This window comes from Erithacus rubecula (genome assembly GCF_903797595.1).
Source record: "Erithacus rubecula genome assembly, chromosome: 14".
Lineage (NCBI taxonomy): Eukaryota > Metazoa > Chordata > Aves > Passeriformes > Muscicapidae > Erithacus > Erithacus rubecula.
Genome location: NC_136666.1, coordinates 8,977,025 through 8,996,584, shown reverse-complemented (window position 1 = coordinate 8,996,584; position 19,560 = coordinate 8,977,025). Strand labels below are relative to the sequence as shown.

The 19,560-nt window shown below is 47.8% G+C and overlaps 1 protein-coding gene across 3 annotated transcripts in view; it reads left to right on the top strand.

Annotated features, from left to right (window-relative positions):
* Window positions 1-19,560, top strand: part of NTRK3 (neurotrophic receptor tyrosine kinase 3) — a 203,061-nt gene that overhangs the window by 37,569 nt on the left and 145,932 nt on the right. For all 3 annotated transcript variants that reach the window (XM_079317834.1, XM_079317835.1, XM_079317836.1), the window contains exon 4: window positions 16,149-16,217. In XM_079317834.1, coding sequence (XP_079173960.1) covers window positions 16,149-16,217 — 69 coding nt within the window. The remainder of the gene's footprint in view (window positions 1-16,148; window positions 16,218-19,560) is intronic.

The following is a 19,560-nucleotide window of genomic DNA, read 5'->3' as shown; positions in this document are numbered from 1 at the left end:
AGGTGCTGGTGCCACCTGGGATCCCCTCCATGGCCTCAGCACTCTGCCAGCACATCAAGGTGTCTCCTTGGCTGCTCTGCCTCCCTGGAGCTCAGCTCAAAGGCCTGACATTTTCTGCAGCCTCTGCACGTAGGAGCCTGGGATAAAAGGATTAATGGAAATGTCACTCTGCCGTAAGTCTTGGGCTGCTGTAGCTAGGTACAGGGATGGGAGTGAAGGATACTGTCCCAGTCCTCTCATGATGGGGCTCTGTGCAGGGCTCAGACCATGGGATGGTGTTTTAGCCTTGTTGTGTTACTGCTACACATTTTCACTGCCACCCTGGCTTTTTCTCCTTTGGTGGCTGTTTGGATGGTTGCTGGTGGAGCTGAGTCAATAAGGTGACAAGTGTGTCTAATAAATGACAGAGTGGCTTCACTGCCATGGAGGGTTGGCACAGGGTGGTGGGTGCCCTAGGCTGGACCCTTTGCAGGGTGTTACAAGCTGGGTTTGAGCACTTTTTTCACTTGAAGCTCATGTACAAATTCTGAGGTCTTAAAATCTTATTACCACCCTACACACGCCTCCCTTCCCATCCTGGGTTAAATCAAAACTTCCTGCTGAATGAGTTTTTTCCCCAGTGCCTTTCATCAAGGTTTCCTCCTCTCAGATGGGCCAGATAGCTCTGCCTTCTCCCAGTAACATCTATTTCTGGCCCTTCCTCAGTGCACGCGCTTGTCTTCAAACCCCAGCTGTGCAATCACAAGCAGATCACTTATCCCAGCTCTAATTGCAGGAGCTCAGGTTTGTGAGGGTTTGGGTGAAGTTTGCCTTGGTTCTTTTCCCCCTTCCCCATCACAGAGTCGGGGAGGAAAGGCAGGAAACCCATGAAGGGGATTTTCAGCATTCAGCTGCTCAAGTGGTAAACCTCAGAGTGCTCCAAACTGCAGCCTGGCAGGGTCATACCTGCCCTTTTAAGGTTTGAAATTAGCTGTGTTAAGTGCAAGGGGCTTGAGGCTGATGAAATCAGTGGAGGAGAGGTGGGTGACTGTCAGCCAGAGGTTGAATCTAGAAATAGCTTTGGTTTCCTCTTCCTTTCCCTTGAATGAGGGCAGTTAGCGCTCCATAGCCTGTCTGGTCATTGGTGATATGAAGCCTTTCACTGCTACAGAGACAACCCAAAATATAACAGTGGATTTTGCAACATGGACCTACCTCTTCTGCTGGTGGTTGGGCTGAGACAGTTCAGTCCTTCTAGAACAAATACTGTCTGGGTGCTAAATAGAGGTGGATGTGTACGTGATCCAAACTGGATATCTTCCAGTGTCATGTACCCAGATCATCTCACTGGGAGAAGTTGCATTGGTAGATTCCTGGTCCAATTTCTGTGCATGTTTTGCAGCCCTTTGGCTACTATGGGGATGGTCCTGGACAATCTCATGCACTGGATATGAGGAGATCAACAGGTCTGAGCTGTGGGAGACTGAGCCTTTGTAGCCAAGGTTTCTGAATGTTAGCAGGTGATGCAGCTGAACAGAAGAAATGTTTGTGTTGACAGAAAACCTCAGTCTTTGGCTTGAGGCAGTACAAGAAAACTCTAGGATGGTATGATTCCTAAATTTGAGAAATATAAACCATCTGAATACATATTTTCTGTGTTGGTGTGTTTAGCACAGCGTAGTGAGGGAAGAGCCTTGCATGCTCTCACTCTCTTTGTCCTCCTAACGACACTGGCCAATTTATTTGAACTTGTTAGAGGGTTACAAGTTGGGAGGTTATCAACTTCCTACGCATATCAGGAAACTAGGCAGAGGCAGAGTCAAGAGAAGTTGTTGTAGTGCCTTGTGGGGAAGAATTCAGCATTAACGTGTCCCTCATTAGGCACTGGGAAGTCCACAGCAGAATGGAGCTTCAGAGTGCACCATGAATTGATGCACAGGGGAGGAGGACAGGACTTCCACTGGCTGTGGGACAGTGGAGCTGTGCATGTAGGAGAGCAGGGTCCCAGCAGGCTGTGCCTGCAGCCAGACAAGTTGGTATTTGCAGTGCCTGAGTCACCCTTTTCTGGGAGCAGGTACTTAAGAGGCTGTGATTCCCTCTGAATGTTTTCCTGGGTGGCTGTGTACTCAACCAGCCAGTCAGGAGGCACTGCCTTGTATTTGCAGAGGGTAATTGTGCACACCTTATTTATTGTGTAGTAAAGAAAACAAATTAAGGCTGTGTAATTACAGAGACAGGCATGCTTTTAAATAAGGCTTAAGTAGTCAGATTTCTATTTAGAAAATTAATAATTGCCATTTCTGTCTGCATCAGAGGCTCTTCTTAAACTGTCTTCTGGAGGTTTATACATGCTCTAAATTAGTTTGTGGGCCAGTCCAGACACAGCTTCTATCAAAGAGCACTTTCTGAATGCTGTCTGCCAGACTGAGGACAGAGTTGAAGATCAAGCTTTCCCCTCTAGTCTTCACCCAGAGGTCTTAAAGATGGAGACCCTGGGCTGGTTCATGCTGTGTGTAATTGTTTTTTCCAGTTTGGTGTGGCCAATTGACCAGTTTCACAGGTGTTTTTATCTATGTGATCATGTTGGCCTCTTCCTCCCCAAAATGAGGACTGGGGAAGATGCTGGCAGGAATGCTGCGGGGAAATGCTTTGCCTGTTGAAAGACTGAGCTGGATGATTCATGGGCTTCTTTTCATGGGCACATTTGACTTGTGATTAATCTGGAGCTTCCCAGAATGTCCTTTGTAGGTTGTGGTGTTTTCTGAGGATGGGGTTGGCTTCAGTGTTCTGGTTTGGTTCAAGGCGGTTGTGCAGTGATGATGCAGATGAACTGGTACCTTGGTATTGAATGTAGCTGGTAGGTTTGGCATGAGGATTCCCAGAGTCATGTTACAGGTTTAGGTTTAGATAGAAAAAACACAAGGCTGCATCCCCTGAAAATTTAGGGGGCTAAGGTAGTATGAAATTGTTGAGTTACCCTCTGCCCTCTTCAGTGCTGTGTCAGGACTCATAGCACCCCAGAAACTGAGGCCTGTGTGCTTTCAGAGGGCTGCTGGCAAGCTCCACTTTCTCTGCTCTGTGTGTCTGGGAGCCTGATTGGGATATTACACTAAATAAAGAAACAAACAAAGTAATCAGGTGTTGAATTATTCCAAGTGGAACACAGTTTGCTCTTGGTCATACCTTGAGGGTCACTTTCCCCTGCTCAATGGTTAATAATCTGTTGTCTTGTTCTGAAAGAACCATTCTTAGATATGAATCAGGGGTAAACTCTCTCTATCTTGCTCCATTCCATAAACAGCTCAGGCCCTGTTCCTACCTTCAGACCTCCACTTGATTCTGGATGTCCTTTTACCCTTCTGCCTCCTTCCCAATGGTTTCTTCCTGCTTTGTCCTTTCACCACTGCACTGCTGTTCATTTCCATCCTGTCAGTCTCTCCTGACCCAAAGTGTTGTGCTTTAATTGGTCTTGATTTCCCATCCATGCTCCTGAATCAATGCAGCCTCACGAGGCTGTGTGTATCAGCTGGGCAGTGTATGACAGTGTGTGAGCTCTTAGCTCACTGGGAAGGTGGAGTAAAATGCATTTACCTAAACCACCTTCTTGATAGTTTAATGTCTTTTGTTTTGCATTTCCTAAATAGGAGTTAAGTTTCTCCATTAATAAGGGCAAAATTAGAAGTATTAAAAAGATTTAAATAGCCTTTAAGTTCTATTAGGTGAATATTCCTTTACTACCCCTAAGCAGGCAGCAGCTTGGGCACCTTTTGATTCCCATTTGTACTCCAAGGATATTCCTGCTCCAGCCCCTTCCAAGATCAAATCACTGTGCTGCAATTTACTTAGGAAGGCATTTTCCCCCATATGTCTCCAGCCCTATAAAATTCTGGGCATGCCTATAGCACAGCCACTAAAATAAACAGCTGTAACATCTCCTCTGCTTCCATAAACTTTCCTGTTCTGCTCCCCATCTGCTTTGTCCCCTGGATGCCAGTGTAGTGCAGGTCCTTGCTGATATGCTAATTGGCAGCAGGGGTTTGATGGCATGTTTATTCCCAGTTTACTGCCACAGGTGACTGATAAGCAGTTAACTGCAGTTACTCCTTTTGCTGCAGAGGCAGAGGTAGGTCCTGTGTTTTACCAGCCATTGTGCACAAGGCCAGAGGAGAGACCAGCTCCCTGCAGGACTGTGGCTTCCCTTCAGGCTGGGTTGAAGTCATTTGACCTGCATTCTGAGGGCTGGGTAACTAATTCCTGGCTGCAGGCTGCCTAGCTTGCCTGTGGAGAGGGTTTATTGTGCTGTGATGGAAGGGGGAGCAGTGAGTTTGTGACTGATGTACTCTAGTGGGACCTGAGAGAGAGTTTCCAAGTCAAGCACTTCATGGCACTTTGTGCCAAGATTTGTCCTACTTCAGCTCCCCATCTTAAAACCTGGAATAACATTTATTTTCTCTGCTTTTATCTGATCTGTTTGAGGCATAACACCTTGTATGATTTCTGATGAAACCTGGCCTTGAGCTGTGGAATGCTGTTGCAGTGTAAGATCAGTTACAACAACTCTGTCACAAATAAATTTTGCATTCTCAGATGTAATGTCTACTACTCTGGTACATGGGCTCTCAGGATTTTACTAGGAGTTTCTTTCTCCTTTCTTCCTTTGAAATGTTGAGATGATCTTTCCAGTTACATTGTGAGAGTTATTTCCCTTTCTGAAATATGATCAATTGTCTTTTGACTGACATGTGAAATGGGCAGCTGTGGTTTTTCAAAAGGTCCTGTTTTTTCCCATCTACTCTTTAAAAAAGTCTGCAGACAATATTGGGTATGTTTAAAATGAAGCTGTTCCTACAATGATGTGAGGTTTGTTGTGTGTATTTTTGTATTTTTTGATTGGTTGAGGGTTCTTTTTGATAGTTTTTTATTTTTTAAACAAGATTTGAGTAAAATGTGAACTTCAGACAAGTTGATGGGTTTAGGGGAGTCAGCCTCTGATCAAGCCTTTGCTGTGCAAAATAGGCCTGATGGATGTCTTGTGGTGAGCTCCCCCTCAAAGAGAGGCACAACATTCTTCTTGGATGACATCCTGCAAATGAGACAGACCTGTACCTTGGTTAAACCTCAGCACATCTGAGACCACCAGGAGCACAGAATGAGTTGATTTCTGGAGATCTGGGCATGACAAGGAATGGGTCTTGTTTTTGGGTTTCTGAGATCATTGCAGCCTCTGAGTGTCCCTCTTGCTTCCTCCCCAAACCCTGTGCTGCAAAGCATTTCTTACCTGCCCGTGCCACTGTGGGAGTGAAGAGGAACCCTTTGTGGGAGGTGGTACCTGAGGACATGGAACTGGGGGAATGAAGAGTCATGGCAGGATGAGTGGAAGTTAAGTGACCACAGAAGCTATCTGTCCTGGGATTTTTCTTTCCATGATCCTGGTTTACTAACAGTATGATTACAGGGCCTTTTTGATATACTGGCAATAAGCACCAGGGCAGAAAAATAGAAACATTAAAATCATATGGTATTTGAGCAATAAATATGACAGGACATGAATGATGGGACATTAATTCATGATGGTGTGTGACAAGGCAGGAATTTAAATGTCATAAGTTAGGCCCTCGTGAGTTTTATTGGAATTATAAAATTTTATTAGAATACTGGTGAAAGGGTGGAGTTTCCTACCAACCCCTCCCCTTATCTGTATTTGGGAAGGGGTGAGTTGTGAATTACATCGGATGCAAGTGGCTGTGGGGTGTTTAGAGGGCTGCCAGTGAGAGGCAGAGGAGCGTGTCCCCGGGGAGCTGTGGTGACCGTGTCTTTAGCCGTGCTGCTGCCTGAGGGTGCCGTGTTTCACGGCTGAAGCCACGCTTGGGCATGCCGAGCCCGCTCCCCTGGAGCTGTGCTGGTGGCCGGGGTGTCCCTGCCCTGCGCCCCGCGCTTCAGCACCACGGACAGGGCCGGCTGCTGCTCCCGTCCCTGCTGCTCTGAAACATCCCAGAACATCCCCTGCCCTGCAGTTTGCCCCTGCCTCTTCTGCCCTTCTCCTGGAACAAGCTTCTTCACCTTCCAGCCCCAGCCTGGCTCTCGGGGTGCCTGTGCTCTCCTGGCTGCAGCTGCAAGCTGGCTCAAGGCATGGTGTGGGAGCTTGCCTGTGGGGTGCCCAGGCTGGTTTCACTGCCAGCAGTACCTTTTTTGCTTCCATCTCTCCTGCTGTGCAGCCAGCCTGCCCAGCTGCCTGTTTGACAGCTGCAATACCTGCAATATCCCAGGAAGTGTCCAAGGCCAGGCTGGATGGGTCTCTGAGCAATCTGACCTGGTGAAAGGTGTCCTGCCCGTGGCAGGGGGTTTGGAATGAGATGATCTCCAAGGTCCCTTTTGACCCAAAACTCTCTAAGATTCTGTGAATAGTAACTTTCTGAGCTGCAGTGATTCCTGGCACTGACTGTGCTCTGCAGTGTGAATGGATTTGTTTTGCAGCACCACTACCCTGCTGCTGTCTGGGGGTTTCTCACATGAGTAGTTCTCTAGGACATCTGCCATCCAACCTCGCTGCAACCACAATCCATGGGCTTTGGCTAAATGTTTGCTGTATCCAGTTGTGCGTGTTGATAATTGTGGGTAATTTGCTGTCTCAGAATAATGAAGGAATGCCTGCTGCACTCTGAAGCACTCAGTGCTTTGTGGTGATTATTCTTTTCATTTGAAAATATTCCTCACAGTGACCAGCAAAAGATAGTTCTTTTAAAGTACATAATGTATTGAGAAGAATGGGTAAAATGTAACTTTTGTGTGCAGACATTCCTGTTTATTTTGACAGTGTTAACTGTCAGAGGCAAAGTGTGTTTCTGCTTTTGGATGGTTCTAAGCATGGAGTGTGGCAAGCAGGCTTCACAGGGCTCTGGCTGGATTAAGCCACCACAGTTCCCTGTCCCCCTCAGCCAAGCATGCCTTGGGCTGTCAGCAGGCACATCATGCCACGGCTCAGGTGTGGCTGCAGGCTCTTCTCAGAGAATGATTCCTCCCTGTGTGCTCAGCTGCTGCAGACAGGTTTTTGGGCAGAGGTGCTGCTATGCCCATGCTCAGGTGTGTCCCAGCACCTGCTGTCTCCCTGCTCCCCATGCCCACCCCATGGACACTGTGGGGAGGCAGCAGCATGGTGTGAGGCAGGTCCTGCCTGGTTTGGTGCTGTCTGTCTCCCAGGCTGAGTGTTTTTCTTGTCATTTGATGAGGCGTAGCTGGAGCATGTCAGCCTCACCTCCTGCTGTGGCCAGGAGGCTCAGCACAGCATGGGAGCTGGCAGCTGCCAACTCTGCTGCCTGGTGTGTGAGCCCTTCAGTTCCCCTCGTGTGCACCTCCCCGTGCCAGCACACTGCCCCTGCCTGTCCCATCATCTCTGGTGCCAGCTCTGCTCCCAGTGCTGGGGGTGCAGGTAGCTCTGTTCCCTGCCAAGGTGGGGCGAGTGCTGCAGGCTAGTGCCAGGCTTTCTTTTCATTAGCTGCTGTAAACACAGGGCTCTGGCAGCAGCCTGCTTCCCTGAGCCCAGGAAAACCATTTCTCCTTTTATCTATAATTTAGTGAAGTGTCAAGCCGCAGAAGTTTTAATGATAATAAGCAGCAGAGGAAATTTATTTATTCGCTGCAAAGGTGAGTTTCATTCCAGGGTTGGTTTTTTTACACTTCCCTCACAAGAAATGTTGGCTGCTCACATAACCTCGTTCCCAGTGTGTTCAGGCTACCTTCCCTGAGAAGCTCAGCACTTCAGTTCCTGCTTGGCTAAATGGCTTTCCAACCCTTCTCCCACGCATGACATTGGGGCCAAGCAAACTGGGAAAGGAGAATCAAGAAAAATTTAGTGAGGTGGGAGCATTCGTGTGCTTGGTGAGGTGTAATGGGATTCATGAGTTTCCCATCTTCCTCCTGTTGCTGTGCATCTCTTACATCTGTTTCCCAGACCAGCCTGTGTGATGGATTTGACTGCTGAGGAAAAGCAGGGAAGGGCTTTTTTTGGGATGCCATGTAGCGCTTGCCTTCTGTCAGCCTATGAAGATGCCAGTGCTGACTGAAGGAAAGAAAGTGGATGGATGCCATGTGGAGGTACCAGGTCTTCTTCCTGAGGCTCAGGAAGGCAGAGTGGAACTCTGGGCTGGCCAAAGAGGAGCAGGGGATGGGATGAGTTTGTGGCAGGGCCAGGTCCAGGCTGGAGAGAGGTTACAACAAGGGATTGGAGCAAGGAGCCTTTAGGGAAGAAATAGGGAATGGAAGGGGGATGACGTGTAGAAGAGGTGACAGGAAAATGAATCTGCAGAAGAGAGGGAGGATTGACTAGTGTAGGGAAGAAGCATGTGTGTGTGGGAGATCTGCAGGTGGAAGCAAATGTAAGGGAGAAATAGATTTGCTAGGAAATACGTGGGAACTGTGCCTCTGAATTAACCAGAACCTTCCTCACCCCTTTCAATGTGGCTTTGGAGGCAATATTAGAATCTTCCTAATTATTTTTCTTGGACGAGTTTTGCTATCCTGATGATATTAATTATTCTTAAAGGTCAACAGCACTCACTTGAATCCCCTTCTGTTCTATCATGTAATCAGTTAATTAATTGGAAACCATTTAGCAGAGTCTGCCGAGAGCTTAGCCTGCCGTATGCCCTGTTGTTTTGCTATTGCTGGATATATATATATATATGTAGTTTTGTATTTATACCCCTTCCTTTCTTCAGAGGCCCTGCAGATCTCTTGGTACCATCCCAGTGCATCCTAGCTTCTGGCACCTCTCCCTGAGTCAGGAAAATTGGGGCTCAGGCCCAGCTGTTAGTTTTCTCTCTGCTAACCCCTTTGAGGTTATTCAAGGCTCATTGATTTCTGAGCATCCAAGTAGGTGGGGTTATTGGAATTTTTTTAAAATAAAAATTTGATGTAAGGTCTCTCTAACAGCTGAGATCACAGTCCTTATTCAGAAGGAAGAGGGAGCATCAGAACCTGTCGCAGCACATCTCTGCTCTATGAACTGATGCTGAGGCTCTTGTCCTTGTCCAGCTCTCCCAGTATCTGCCTGGGTGTTTGGAGTGACCTCCTAGCTGGGTGGTACTTTTGATGTGCACCTGTCCCTATTACTTCAAGGATGTTCATAGAATCATTAAGGTTGAAAAATAAATCATTAAGATTGGGAAAAAAACTCTAATATCATCAAAGTCCAATTACAGTGTACTCAGAGATGCTGGGAAATGCCCTGTGGGCATTGCTGTCCTTCCCATGCCATCTCTTCAAGCTGTGCCTTGCCACAGCTCTGAGCTCTTCTCTCACACAGAGAGAGGGGCTGGGCTCTGAGTTCACTGGAAACCTGTGAGCAGAAGGCATTCCCCAGTTATTCTCTGTTCCCAGCTTGAAGAACAATGCAGTTTGAAGCAAACAGGGCTGGATAAACCCAGCCCCTTGCTGGAGCTGGCAGCTGGTAACCCTTGTCCTCAGCCGGCACACATCTCCAGTATTACTTCTGCATGCCAAAGCAGGAGGAAAGCCCAGTGTACAGTAATATTTCAGTCTAATGGATCTAGAATTGCTGCAGTTTGGGACAGAAGAGATGAGGTGGGGGCAGTGTAGCCTGAGGACCTCTTGGCTGCAGGAGGGCAGCTGTGGGGGAAGGCTCTTGCCTGTTGCAAGTTGATTTTTCTTTTCCTTGAGCAGAAGGCAGGCCAATTCTGTGGATGCTGCTGGACTCTGCCCTGCAGGGAAGCTGGCAGGCAAAGGGAAAGCTACTGCAGGGCTGACCCAGCTTTTAACCTTTCCTCAAGTCCTCTGAGAGTCCAGATGTCTTTGGAGAAAAGCAATGGAAACTGCACACAACAAGGGGGAGATGAGTGTAGAGCAGAGGGCCAGATCCCTGTATCTGATCTGCCTTGGAGCACAGGGACAGTGTGACCCACATCTGGTGACACCTTCCCATCTGTACCATGTGCTGAACTGAAACTGTGAGCAGCAATGAACTCTGAGGGGTGATTGTCTCTGAACAAACCTTTGTGCAGCTGGGAGATGCTTCAGAGGAAATGACTTGTGGGGTGTGGAGGTGTCATGGGATAGGAGATGGCCTTTATTTTACAGGCCAGGCTGGGTTGAAGGCAGCAGCAGGACATGGTGCTGCACTGCAGGGGCACTGGGAGGAGAGGTGTGGGGCAGATGTGTTACTGGCACTGCCTGTGGGAGCACTGTGACAGAGGTGTACTGCCTTAATACCGTTTGTTTCTTAATGCTGTGTTTAAAGAACAATGCAGCCCCTTCCACCTCCCTCAGCCCTGTTCGGTGTGAATTTGAAAATCAGGGTCTTGCAGCTGAGAAATACAGAGGGATTGGTGGCTCCTTCCTCCAGTACCAAACCTCCAGGAACAGTGGTGTGCATGTGGAATGGCAGAGTCTCTTCTAGTGTGTCACCCATGATGGTCCCTCTCTGGTGCAGGATCCTCTGAGTTTAGGAAATTATTGCAGATTCTGACTCTAGTCCTAGAACAAGAAATAGTTTGTGGGGAGTGAGATGATTGTTATGTCACATGTGTGTGACATGAACCTTACGAGATACAGGATGGAACCTGTGGACAGGAGAAAGGATATGGTTTTGCTGGCCAAGCACACAAAAGATTGAACCTTGGAGACTTCTTGGTTCTGCTATTTGGGGTCAGAAAAGCCCTGGGAGTTTCTGGGCTGTTGCTTGAGGAGCAGAACTGAGCTGTAGGCAATGCCAGACCTCTGTTAATTGTCTCACTCCTCCACAGCACCAATATATGAGTCTTGGTGCCGAGCCTGAACAGGCAGCAAACCCAGGAGAACTCCTGGCAGCTATGAAATCTCAGACTGACCAGTTTAATGCCACATCCTGTTGTGCTCACTCTGCTTTCTGGGCATGCAAGGCTTGCATGCACTTGGCAGTGCCCAGTCCTTTTCCAGGCTGTCTCAGCTGTGTCCTGCTGGGACTTGGGGCTGAGCTATTGGAGATTCCAATCGAGTCTAATATTTGCAGAGCCTGATTTGTGGGGAGGCCTGTGCTGCCACAGCTTCTGGGACTTGTGGGGGTAATTTTAGCACGTTCATTAAGGGAGGACAGTACATTTTTTTTCTCTTAATGAGCAAAGCTGCTTACTAAACAGGAAGAGGAGGGAGGGGGACAGGGAAGGCAGGCAGGGTGATGGGGAGTGTAACAGTGCTTTTAGAGGTCATTGGAGTTATCTGGCAGGGATAAGCAAGCCACAAAATGACTTTCCAACATTTTGCTGGTTCAAACCCAAAGCTTTAGCAGCTTACTTGCTGCAGATATGAAGCCTGGAAGGAGCTACCCCTACAGCAGCATGTGAGGCTGTGGCATTCTCCTCTCCCATGGCCACCAGCACCCAGCTAAGGCTGCAGTGAGCTGTGAGATGGTGGGAAGCACCTGTTGTGCCCAGATATCAAGGGAGTCACATGCAGTGCCACCAGCATATCGAGCACCGGGGACTGCAGCTGAGGATGTGCATCTCTCCTCGCGTTTGTGCCAGGCACTCGCTTGTGCTCCCTCAGCCCCAGCTGCTCTGGGAAGTTAATCCCTCCCAATCAGGATTTTCATAGTGGCACCATGTTATTAAAACGTGTGAAAAACTTCTCCCATGCAGAAATAAATGTGTCAGCTTGGAAACAAGGGCAAGTGGAGGATGGAGCTGCATGGAGGAGGGACAGGTGCACAGGGTCCCTCCCCAGCAGCAGCGTTTCTGCCATTGCATTGAGCTGAACTGCATAAAATAACTTACAGTTTAATTACAGGGGCTCCTGCTTGTTGGTGTCATTAATGAGGCAACTGGCTTAATTTAGCTGAATAAAAATGGCTTTAATAGTGGAAACACTTTTGGCTGCTGGGTAATTAAGGGAAAAGAAAAAAATGCCGTCTCCTCTTGCATTGACGTCCACTTGCTCTGTTCCACACGGATCTGGAGTCCTCTTTCTTCCACCCTCACCCATCCCTTTTTTCACTCCAGGAGCTCATTCAGGACTCCATGGGGCACCCCATGGCTCCATCTGTCACTCACAAAATGTGACAAAATGGCAAAAGTCACCTCCCCTCCCTGCTGGTCACCAGCAAGGTCTTGGCAGTACCTGCAGGAGAGTGTGTGTGACTCAGTGTGTCCCCTCCTGAATTGGAGAGACAGAGCTAGAACTGGGGTTTAGCTGTCACTCAGAGGTGCCAGCCTGCCCCTGAGGTGTGCAGTGAGAGCTGCTGGGATGGAGCAGGAGCCTTGGGAGCACAGCTGCTGCAGCAGGAGCATTGTGGAGTGTGCTGAGCCTGAGCCATGGGTGGGTTGGGTGCCTCTGCCCTGGACCTGCTCCAGGTGAGCTCTCTCCAACCCTCTCTCCCTACTCAGCTCCTTCTGGTGGCAATAAGCAACCTGGCAGCTACTTCTAGAGACTGTCTCTGTAGAAAAGAGCATCTTGTGAGTGATGGAGAAAATGTCCCATGGCAAAGAAACAGTTTGAATATGTTCCAGGAGTGCTGATGGCAGATCTGTCCTGGGAGAGACAGGCTCCTGCTCATTGCTGAAAAATATGCAGGGAAGGCATTTTGCTTCCCTGTGCCTGCATTTCCTGATGTGTGATGTGCTGTATTTTGTTACAGGTGGAACTGATGCATAGGCTGTTATAAAGGTTGTCTGGCACACTGATAAAGGACTGCTTCCACTTTGCTATAATTCTGCCAAATTTTAATTGCTCAGGCTGAACTTCTCTGTGTTGGGTGTCTGCTCCTAGCTGATTCTATTTTTTATTATTTCTTTCTAGTTTCACAGAAGAGCTTTCTCAAATGTTTGAAGTGGTAGAAGGAAGGTTGGGAAAAAGCTGTTTTTCTCAAGTTAGAAAATGCTGGTGATGCTGCTGTTGCAGAAGATTTGCACCCTCCTTTTGTGAAGGGAAAGAAATCTTGTCAGAGGGCAGATTTTGCTGGGAAGACTTGATTTTTCTCAGGGACATCTTAGGTCAGCAGAATGGCTCTTGGTCCAGTTGGAGGGGAGAAGTTTTGCCAAAGATGTTCAGGAATGAGTAAGGGAGAGAAGTAGCAGCTCTTCTTGGGACACTGCTGTTGGTGTGGGAGGATGTAAAAGTGAGGAAGATCATGGGAAATTTGGGTATGGATAAGGAAATTGAGACTGAGAAATATTTGGGAGTGGTTGGGAAGCAGTGAGTGTTGTGATTCAGCTAGGAGGGAGAAGGAAATGGATCAGGAAGGAGAGAGCTGGCACTGCCCAGCCCCAGTACAGGAAAATGGTGGTGTTTGTCATCCAGTAACAGGGATTTGGAGGTGGAAACAGACTTGGAAATGATGCAGGAAGACAGAATGGGCCTTTGAGAGGCCTTGATTTGGAGTTGTGAGAGGACTAGCTCTGGATGTGAGCACCTTGATTTTCCCCAGCCCTCTCCATTTATGCTGTACAGAACACTGGGACACTTGGTGTGTGCAGCTGAGGTTTGTGATTGGGGGAACCTTGCAAGCACCAAACAGGAGTTACAAAGTGCTGGAGCCTTTTTTAAAGCTTTTTTTATGGCTCACCTCTGGAGCTATAATTTAATCTCCTTGTGTGCATGTACTGTGATTCCACCTCTAATTACAGAATCACATTACCCTTCCCCAGGAATCCTGTCCCATCCAGCACGTGGGATGGATCTGTTCTGGGGAGAAATCACTGCTGTGCAGTGAAGTTTCTCTGGAGGAGCTCTGCCTGCTGCAACACAAGTCAGTAGCTGTACCCTTCCATATGTGGAATCCCAGTGCTGGCATCTGTGACCTTTGGAGTTTTTGTGACCGAAGTGGTGCATTTTTAATGTGTGTTTGTGTGCAGCTCCTTTCGGTCTCTGTGATGAGGTCTGTCTCTGAGCCTGAGGAAGGACCTTTGTGACGTTTTGAAGTACCCAAGGTGTCTATTTCCAATGACAGACACGTTCCTCCTCCCTGTGTGTGTCCAGGCTAGTCTGAAACAGAGCCGTGGGTGTGTGTCCCCCTGACCAGCCCTGCAGAAGTTGATGGTCAGGTCAGATCAAACCCTGGCTTTGCCCTTTGAGAGCAGAGTCTCCTGCCAGATGTGTGCAAGGGAAGACCCATCTCCTCTGTCCCTAATGCTTGCTGTGGGTTATTGTCTGGGGGAGGGAGGAGGAGGTAGGAGTTGGTTTCCAGGCACAGTGGGAGATGAGAAGCCGAGCACATCTGCCTGGCAAAGCCCCTTGCATTAGTGAGGATGTATCCTTTCTCCATCTCTCTGTGTCCTAAATTGTAATAACACGATCATGCTATTTTTGATTCCCTTATTTGCGTGGAAAGCCTGTTGTTTTTTCTCTTCTCTTTCAGAATCCAATTTTCTCTTGACATTTCTGCCTAATGTAGCAAAACATGACCTTTGAGAAAGGACATTCCAGCGAGATTCACTCCCTCCTCTGCATTTCTGCCTCTCTCCCACATCTTGCTGTCTCTCATGCATCCCCTTTACGCTTCCTTCTTCTCCCTGGGCTGGGGGAGGGAGTTTACTGTCTCACTTTTCAGTAACAGTGAGTTGCTCCTTTCCCTCCCACTTTTCTTCTGCCTTTGCAAAATTTCCAGGTGCTCAGTGCTCTGGGGTGGATAAAGGAGGGAGTTTTGTAATATTTTTCTTCCCCACTGCTTAGCTTTGCCTGCCATTTTTACCACCTTTTTCAGAGGCTGGAAGCAGTTTGTCTAGAAACCTGGGAATGGTGGGATCATAGTCATGTGAAATGAGGTACCTGTGGTTTGCCATGGTTCCCACAGCAGGATAGTCTGATGTGAAGCAGAGCCAGAATTTAAAAAAGCAGCACTGTGCCATCATTGTGTTAAGGCTTGTTCTTCTGCCAGGCTCGTGGGGAGCCTTTGGGACAATGCTTTGCTGTGTGAGCAGCTTCCCCACTCCTAATTGCAGGTGGGACAGGACCAGAATTGCTTTCCCCTTGCTGAAACTCAGTGTAAGGGAAGAAATGAATCTGTCATCCCAAATCCTCGTGCATCAAATCTGTGCCAGCTGGAGCCATTCAGGGGTTTGCTCTCTTGGTTTTAGCACTTATCTGCAAATCAGACAGGGTTTGGGGGCTGAGCCCTGCCTTGGGTCATACCTCCTCTTTGGCCAGCCCAGAACTGAATGAACCTTGGATAATTCCTGCCTCTGGCTCTTCATTGCTCTTCCCTGTGGGCCAGGCTGAGGCAGAGGGGCTGCCCTGCCTGTGGCTCGCAGCAGGGATGGATTTGGTGAAGGACATGAGGAGGCAGCACCTCCTGTGTGTTCTGGGGCCAGCAAAGAGATTGGGCATTTGGGGCTCTCCCAGAGCTTGTGATCACCCCACGGGCTGGCACTTGGTTGGTGGCTCTCAGGCTGGCCAGTTGTCCCTGGGAAGGCTGGCCACAACAGAATGTGTTTCATTACCATCTTTTTGTGCTGTTAGAAACCAGGGGCTGTTCTCCTTCTGCTCATCCTGCTCCAGACGCATTTCTTCCTCTTGTTTTTATTAATTCAGTTCCTTTTACATTCTTTCATCCTCTCTGGCTTTCAGCTAAAGAGAAGATGTCTGCTGGGTTGCAAAGCTCTCCCAGGTAGATGAGATTTATGTTTTTGCAAGTTTGGGCAGATGGAGAGAAGGATGGGGAGCTGTTGGCTGCTGTAGCAGTGGTACCCCTGGGTGCAAGCAGCACACAGCCATTCTGGGACACCTGGAATGCACAGCTACTGCAGATCATATGATAACACCTTGGGTAATCATCGTGCTGTCATTTGGACCTGGCTGTTACTATTTTTAACATGAGGTTTGTACTTAATTTTTCGTTCAAGTTCTGAAATTAGACTTGTTCTTTTTGCTTCTGGTTGGTTGGTTGATTCATGGTAAGAATCAGACATTGGATTTTTTTTTTTCCTTAACATTGCAGCAGGATATAAATCATTTTTTCCCCTTTAAAAAAAAAAAAAAAAAAAAAAAAACAAAAACAAAAAAGGAGGAACATTCATTTGGGTTTATCTTCATTAAAATCTCTCGTTATGAAATCTGAACTTGAGTTCTAAACTGCTTGACAGCCTCCCTATTGAGGAGGACGATGAGCTCTGTGGAGGTGGTGGGGCCATGTGCAGGAAGAATTATTTACAGTGACTACTTTTTTTTTTTTCCTCCTTAATTTTCAGAGACCTCTCCGGGAACCGGCTCACCACTCTGTCATGGCAACTCTTCCAGACACTGCGACTATTTGAACTGTAAGTCCCACCCTGGGGGATCTCTTGGGAAAAGACAGGAGGCTGAGAGGAGGAACAATTTCCAAATAGAGCTATTTTGAAGCCAGCAAATAATTACCTAAAACTCCAGTGGGCAGCAACATCCTTGGGAAGCTTTCCTGGGTATGGGAGCACCAGAGCAGAACTGCTTCTCTTTTAACTTCACAGCAGCTGGCTAATTAATGTCGGGATGATGAACAAGTCATGCTTGGAGTAGTGAATGGTTGACTAACTCTGGGAGCACATTAGAAATACTTACTAGGCCAGATTTTGAGTGAATCTCTTCAAACAATTGCTCTCCTCTGTCACAGGGTAGAGCTAACTACTTTTCTTTAGTTGGTGCACATGCTTTACAAGACACCCCTGCTTTTTAGGCTCATAATTCCCTTTCCCTCTAGCAATGGAGACACCTCCCATTGATGTTGGAGACCATGAGATAGTTGTGTCTCCTGGGGCACTGGTGGCCTTCAGCCTGTTGAATTATTGATAGAACATTCTGCATCGTGCTTGGAGAATAAGTGGACACGAAATCAATGGAACGTTGCCCTGATGACCTGTTTTGTTGAATTTTAGAAATCATTGTTTGGTGGGTATGAAAAAATATATATGTAGGATTTGTCCCAGAGGATCCTGGGAAGCTCCATTCATCCTCACCAATGATCAATAGAGCTGTAAGCTAGAAGTGACTTATGAAAGAATAAAGACAGTCTTTCAAGTGGGAGTAAGTGTGTTATCACTGGTGTTACTGCAGTGTATTTTATTTCTGTCAAATTGTTAAATGAAAAATACTAATAGTGATATTAGAAAATGGAGAAACGCCCTTCTAATGGGGAAATTTGGCTTGCAGAGTTAAAATGCTGAATTCAGAATTTGTCTCCTTGCTGATTACAGCTCTAAATATTTTTCAAGCCTGGCTTGGGTTTCGAGTTTAATAGCATGAGTCATTTGTATTCTTAGACCTTTACTTATTGTCATTGCACTGTCTGGCAAAACTCAGATTGATGGTTGTTACCCAAGAGAGACCCAAGAGTGGAGGAGCAAATGGGACTGCAGTCCTGAGCTGGAGGCACTTGCTGGGCTTGGGGTAATGGTGAGCCTGCAGATTAATGGGAATACTTCCAAAGGGGCTGGTTTTTATGTGCTTTTGCTTCATTTGGTCATATTTTGTTTCTTCAGGCACGTCCCAGGTCTGCCAGCTCCTGCTGGGCTCAAAAGACCAATACCAAGCACAAAGGGAATTGAGAAGCTGCTTTTTGGGCAGCAGAGGCTACTTCACCTGATGAATACATCTGTGTTGCGCTGATATGATGATCCTGGCAGGGAGCTGGTGTGCTTAGGGTGGCTTTGGATGGTGTCAGCAGAGTCACCTCGGGCCAGCACTCTGCAACGTGGCGAGCAGGAAGGAGCTGAATTACTTGGCTCCAGCTGGAGCTGTGCTCAGAGCAGTTTTCTTAGAGATAAAAAACCCCAATGAACCAAAGAAATGTGGGAGATCACAGGGCTGGTTGGTAGAAAGCCATGGTGGGGTGGGAAAGCAGTACTGATGTAGTGAATGTTGTCCATGGTATCCCTTGGGGAGGCTTGGCATCGTGTGGGGCAGGAGCCTCAGCTGAACCTCTTCTGCTCCAGGCTGTGAAAGGGGTCTTGGCAAACCAACCTCTGGCACCAGCTCCAGTAAGCAATTCAGACCTACAAATGTGCCTGCCCACAGGGGCTGCCTTGCTCTTGGCTGGGCTGGAGTAAGAGCCTGGTTGTTTATTTTTCCTAAAGAATTTCTATAGATGCTTCTTAACAAATGTTCCCCCCTGAGTTCCTTCTAACTAAGGACCCTTCATCCACATAAGCACACCTGGGATGGAGATTACCAGAATAATATGGTGATGCTGTTCCCCAAATATGATAGGAGAGGGATATTTTATCTGATATCCACTGGGGCAGGGGGATGTGCCTGCTGAGTCCATCCTGGGGCCATGCTGAACCTTGGAACTGCTGGCAAGAAGGAGCACAGAGGCATAGCCTGAGCTGTGGGCTCTGAATAATAATTCACATAAAGATACTGGAAATTAAGGTAAAGACATGTTACCTACTGTGAGAAGGCTGTGGACCTGACTGCTGGAAGGATGGGACTTGTTGGTGAGGAAGAACAGATCTCCAAGATGGGGAGAAATTACTAATGAATCTACAAAAGTGGGAAATACTGTATTTTTTTTTTTTTTTGGAAATGCAGAGGATGGGTGAGTAAGAGACAGTTTTTTGGCACACTGAGCTCCAAGGAGGCTTCCAGAACCTGGGAAGGAGATGGAATACATGGCCCACATAAAGCGAGTGTGAAACACTGGTGAAAGCTAGAAAGGGAGTTGCAGATTGACATCAGCCAAGGACTTGAAATTGAGCCAACACTCTCTGGAAAGGAGAGGGTGGTGAGAAGCAGAGGCCAATGCAGACAGCTAGCCTGAGGAAGACAGGCTGAACAGCAGCACTGGTGCACAGCAGTGGGGAGGCCAGAAGACTCCAGGGACACAGAGAACCCTCTTCTCCAGAGGATTATATGTGTGCAGGGTTGGTGGAACAAGTGGGTGCAGAGGCTCACCAGAGATGCCTCACACTGATTCCAGTGCCCCTGTGCTATCAGGCAGTCATGGATCCAGAGGAAGGGAAGTCATGCAAGCCAAAACCGTGACTTACGGTGAGGCAGCTCGGATCATGTGGTGAGGGATGCAGTGGGAGGATTGTCTCCAGGAGAGCGCTGGGAGGAGAGGAACTACAACTGAGTGTGACATGGAGACTGCCAGGGAACACGAGTCCTGACAAAGCCACTCACAGTGAACAATGAAGAGTAAAGATCAGAAGAGTACTGGGCAGGTGGATGGCAACTTGGGGCTTGAAGTTGCTGCTTGGCTGCATCCAAGGAATCGCAGCCTCATGAACGTGGTTTTGCTTTAAAGAAGAATTTCTTGTTCAACAGAGCTGAGATTTTCCCCTGCTGACTCACTGAAGAAAGGATGGCAAAAATGAGGCACACTTCCAGAGAACATTATCTCTTGCTCATTCTGGCTAGAAACAAGGCTTGGAATGGTTTCCACTAACTCCAGCCCTAATTCCCATGGCATGGGCTGACCTTGACCAGCAGGGCTCAGGCTAATGAGCAAACTCTCCTAAGTCTGAAGCTAAGTGTGTGTGCAGGGAAGCATCTGACACATGCAACAGCTCATAAACATTGGACTTAGAGCCTTTCTTATCCAGAAGTCACAGCTGGTTTCCTCTGTCATGTCCTTGGCTTCCTTTGTCATATCCTCAGAGAGCTTAGAGCTGACATTTCAAGAAA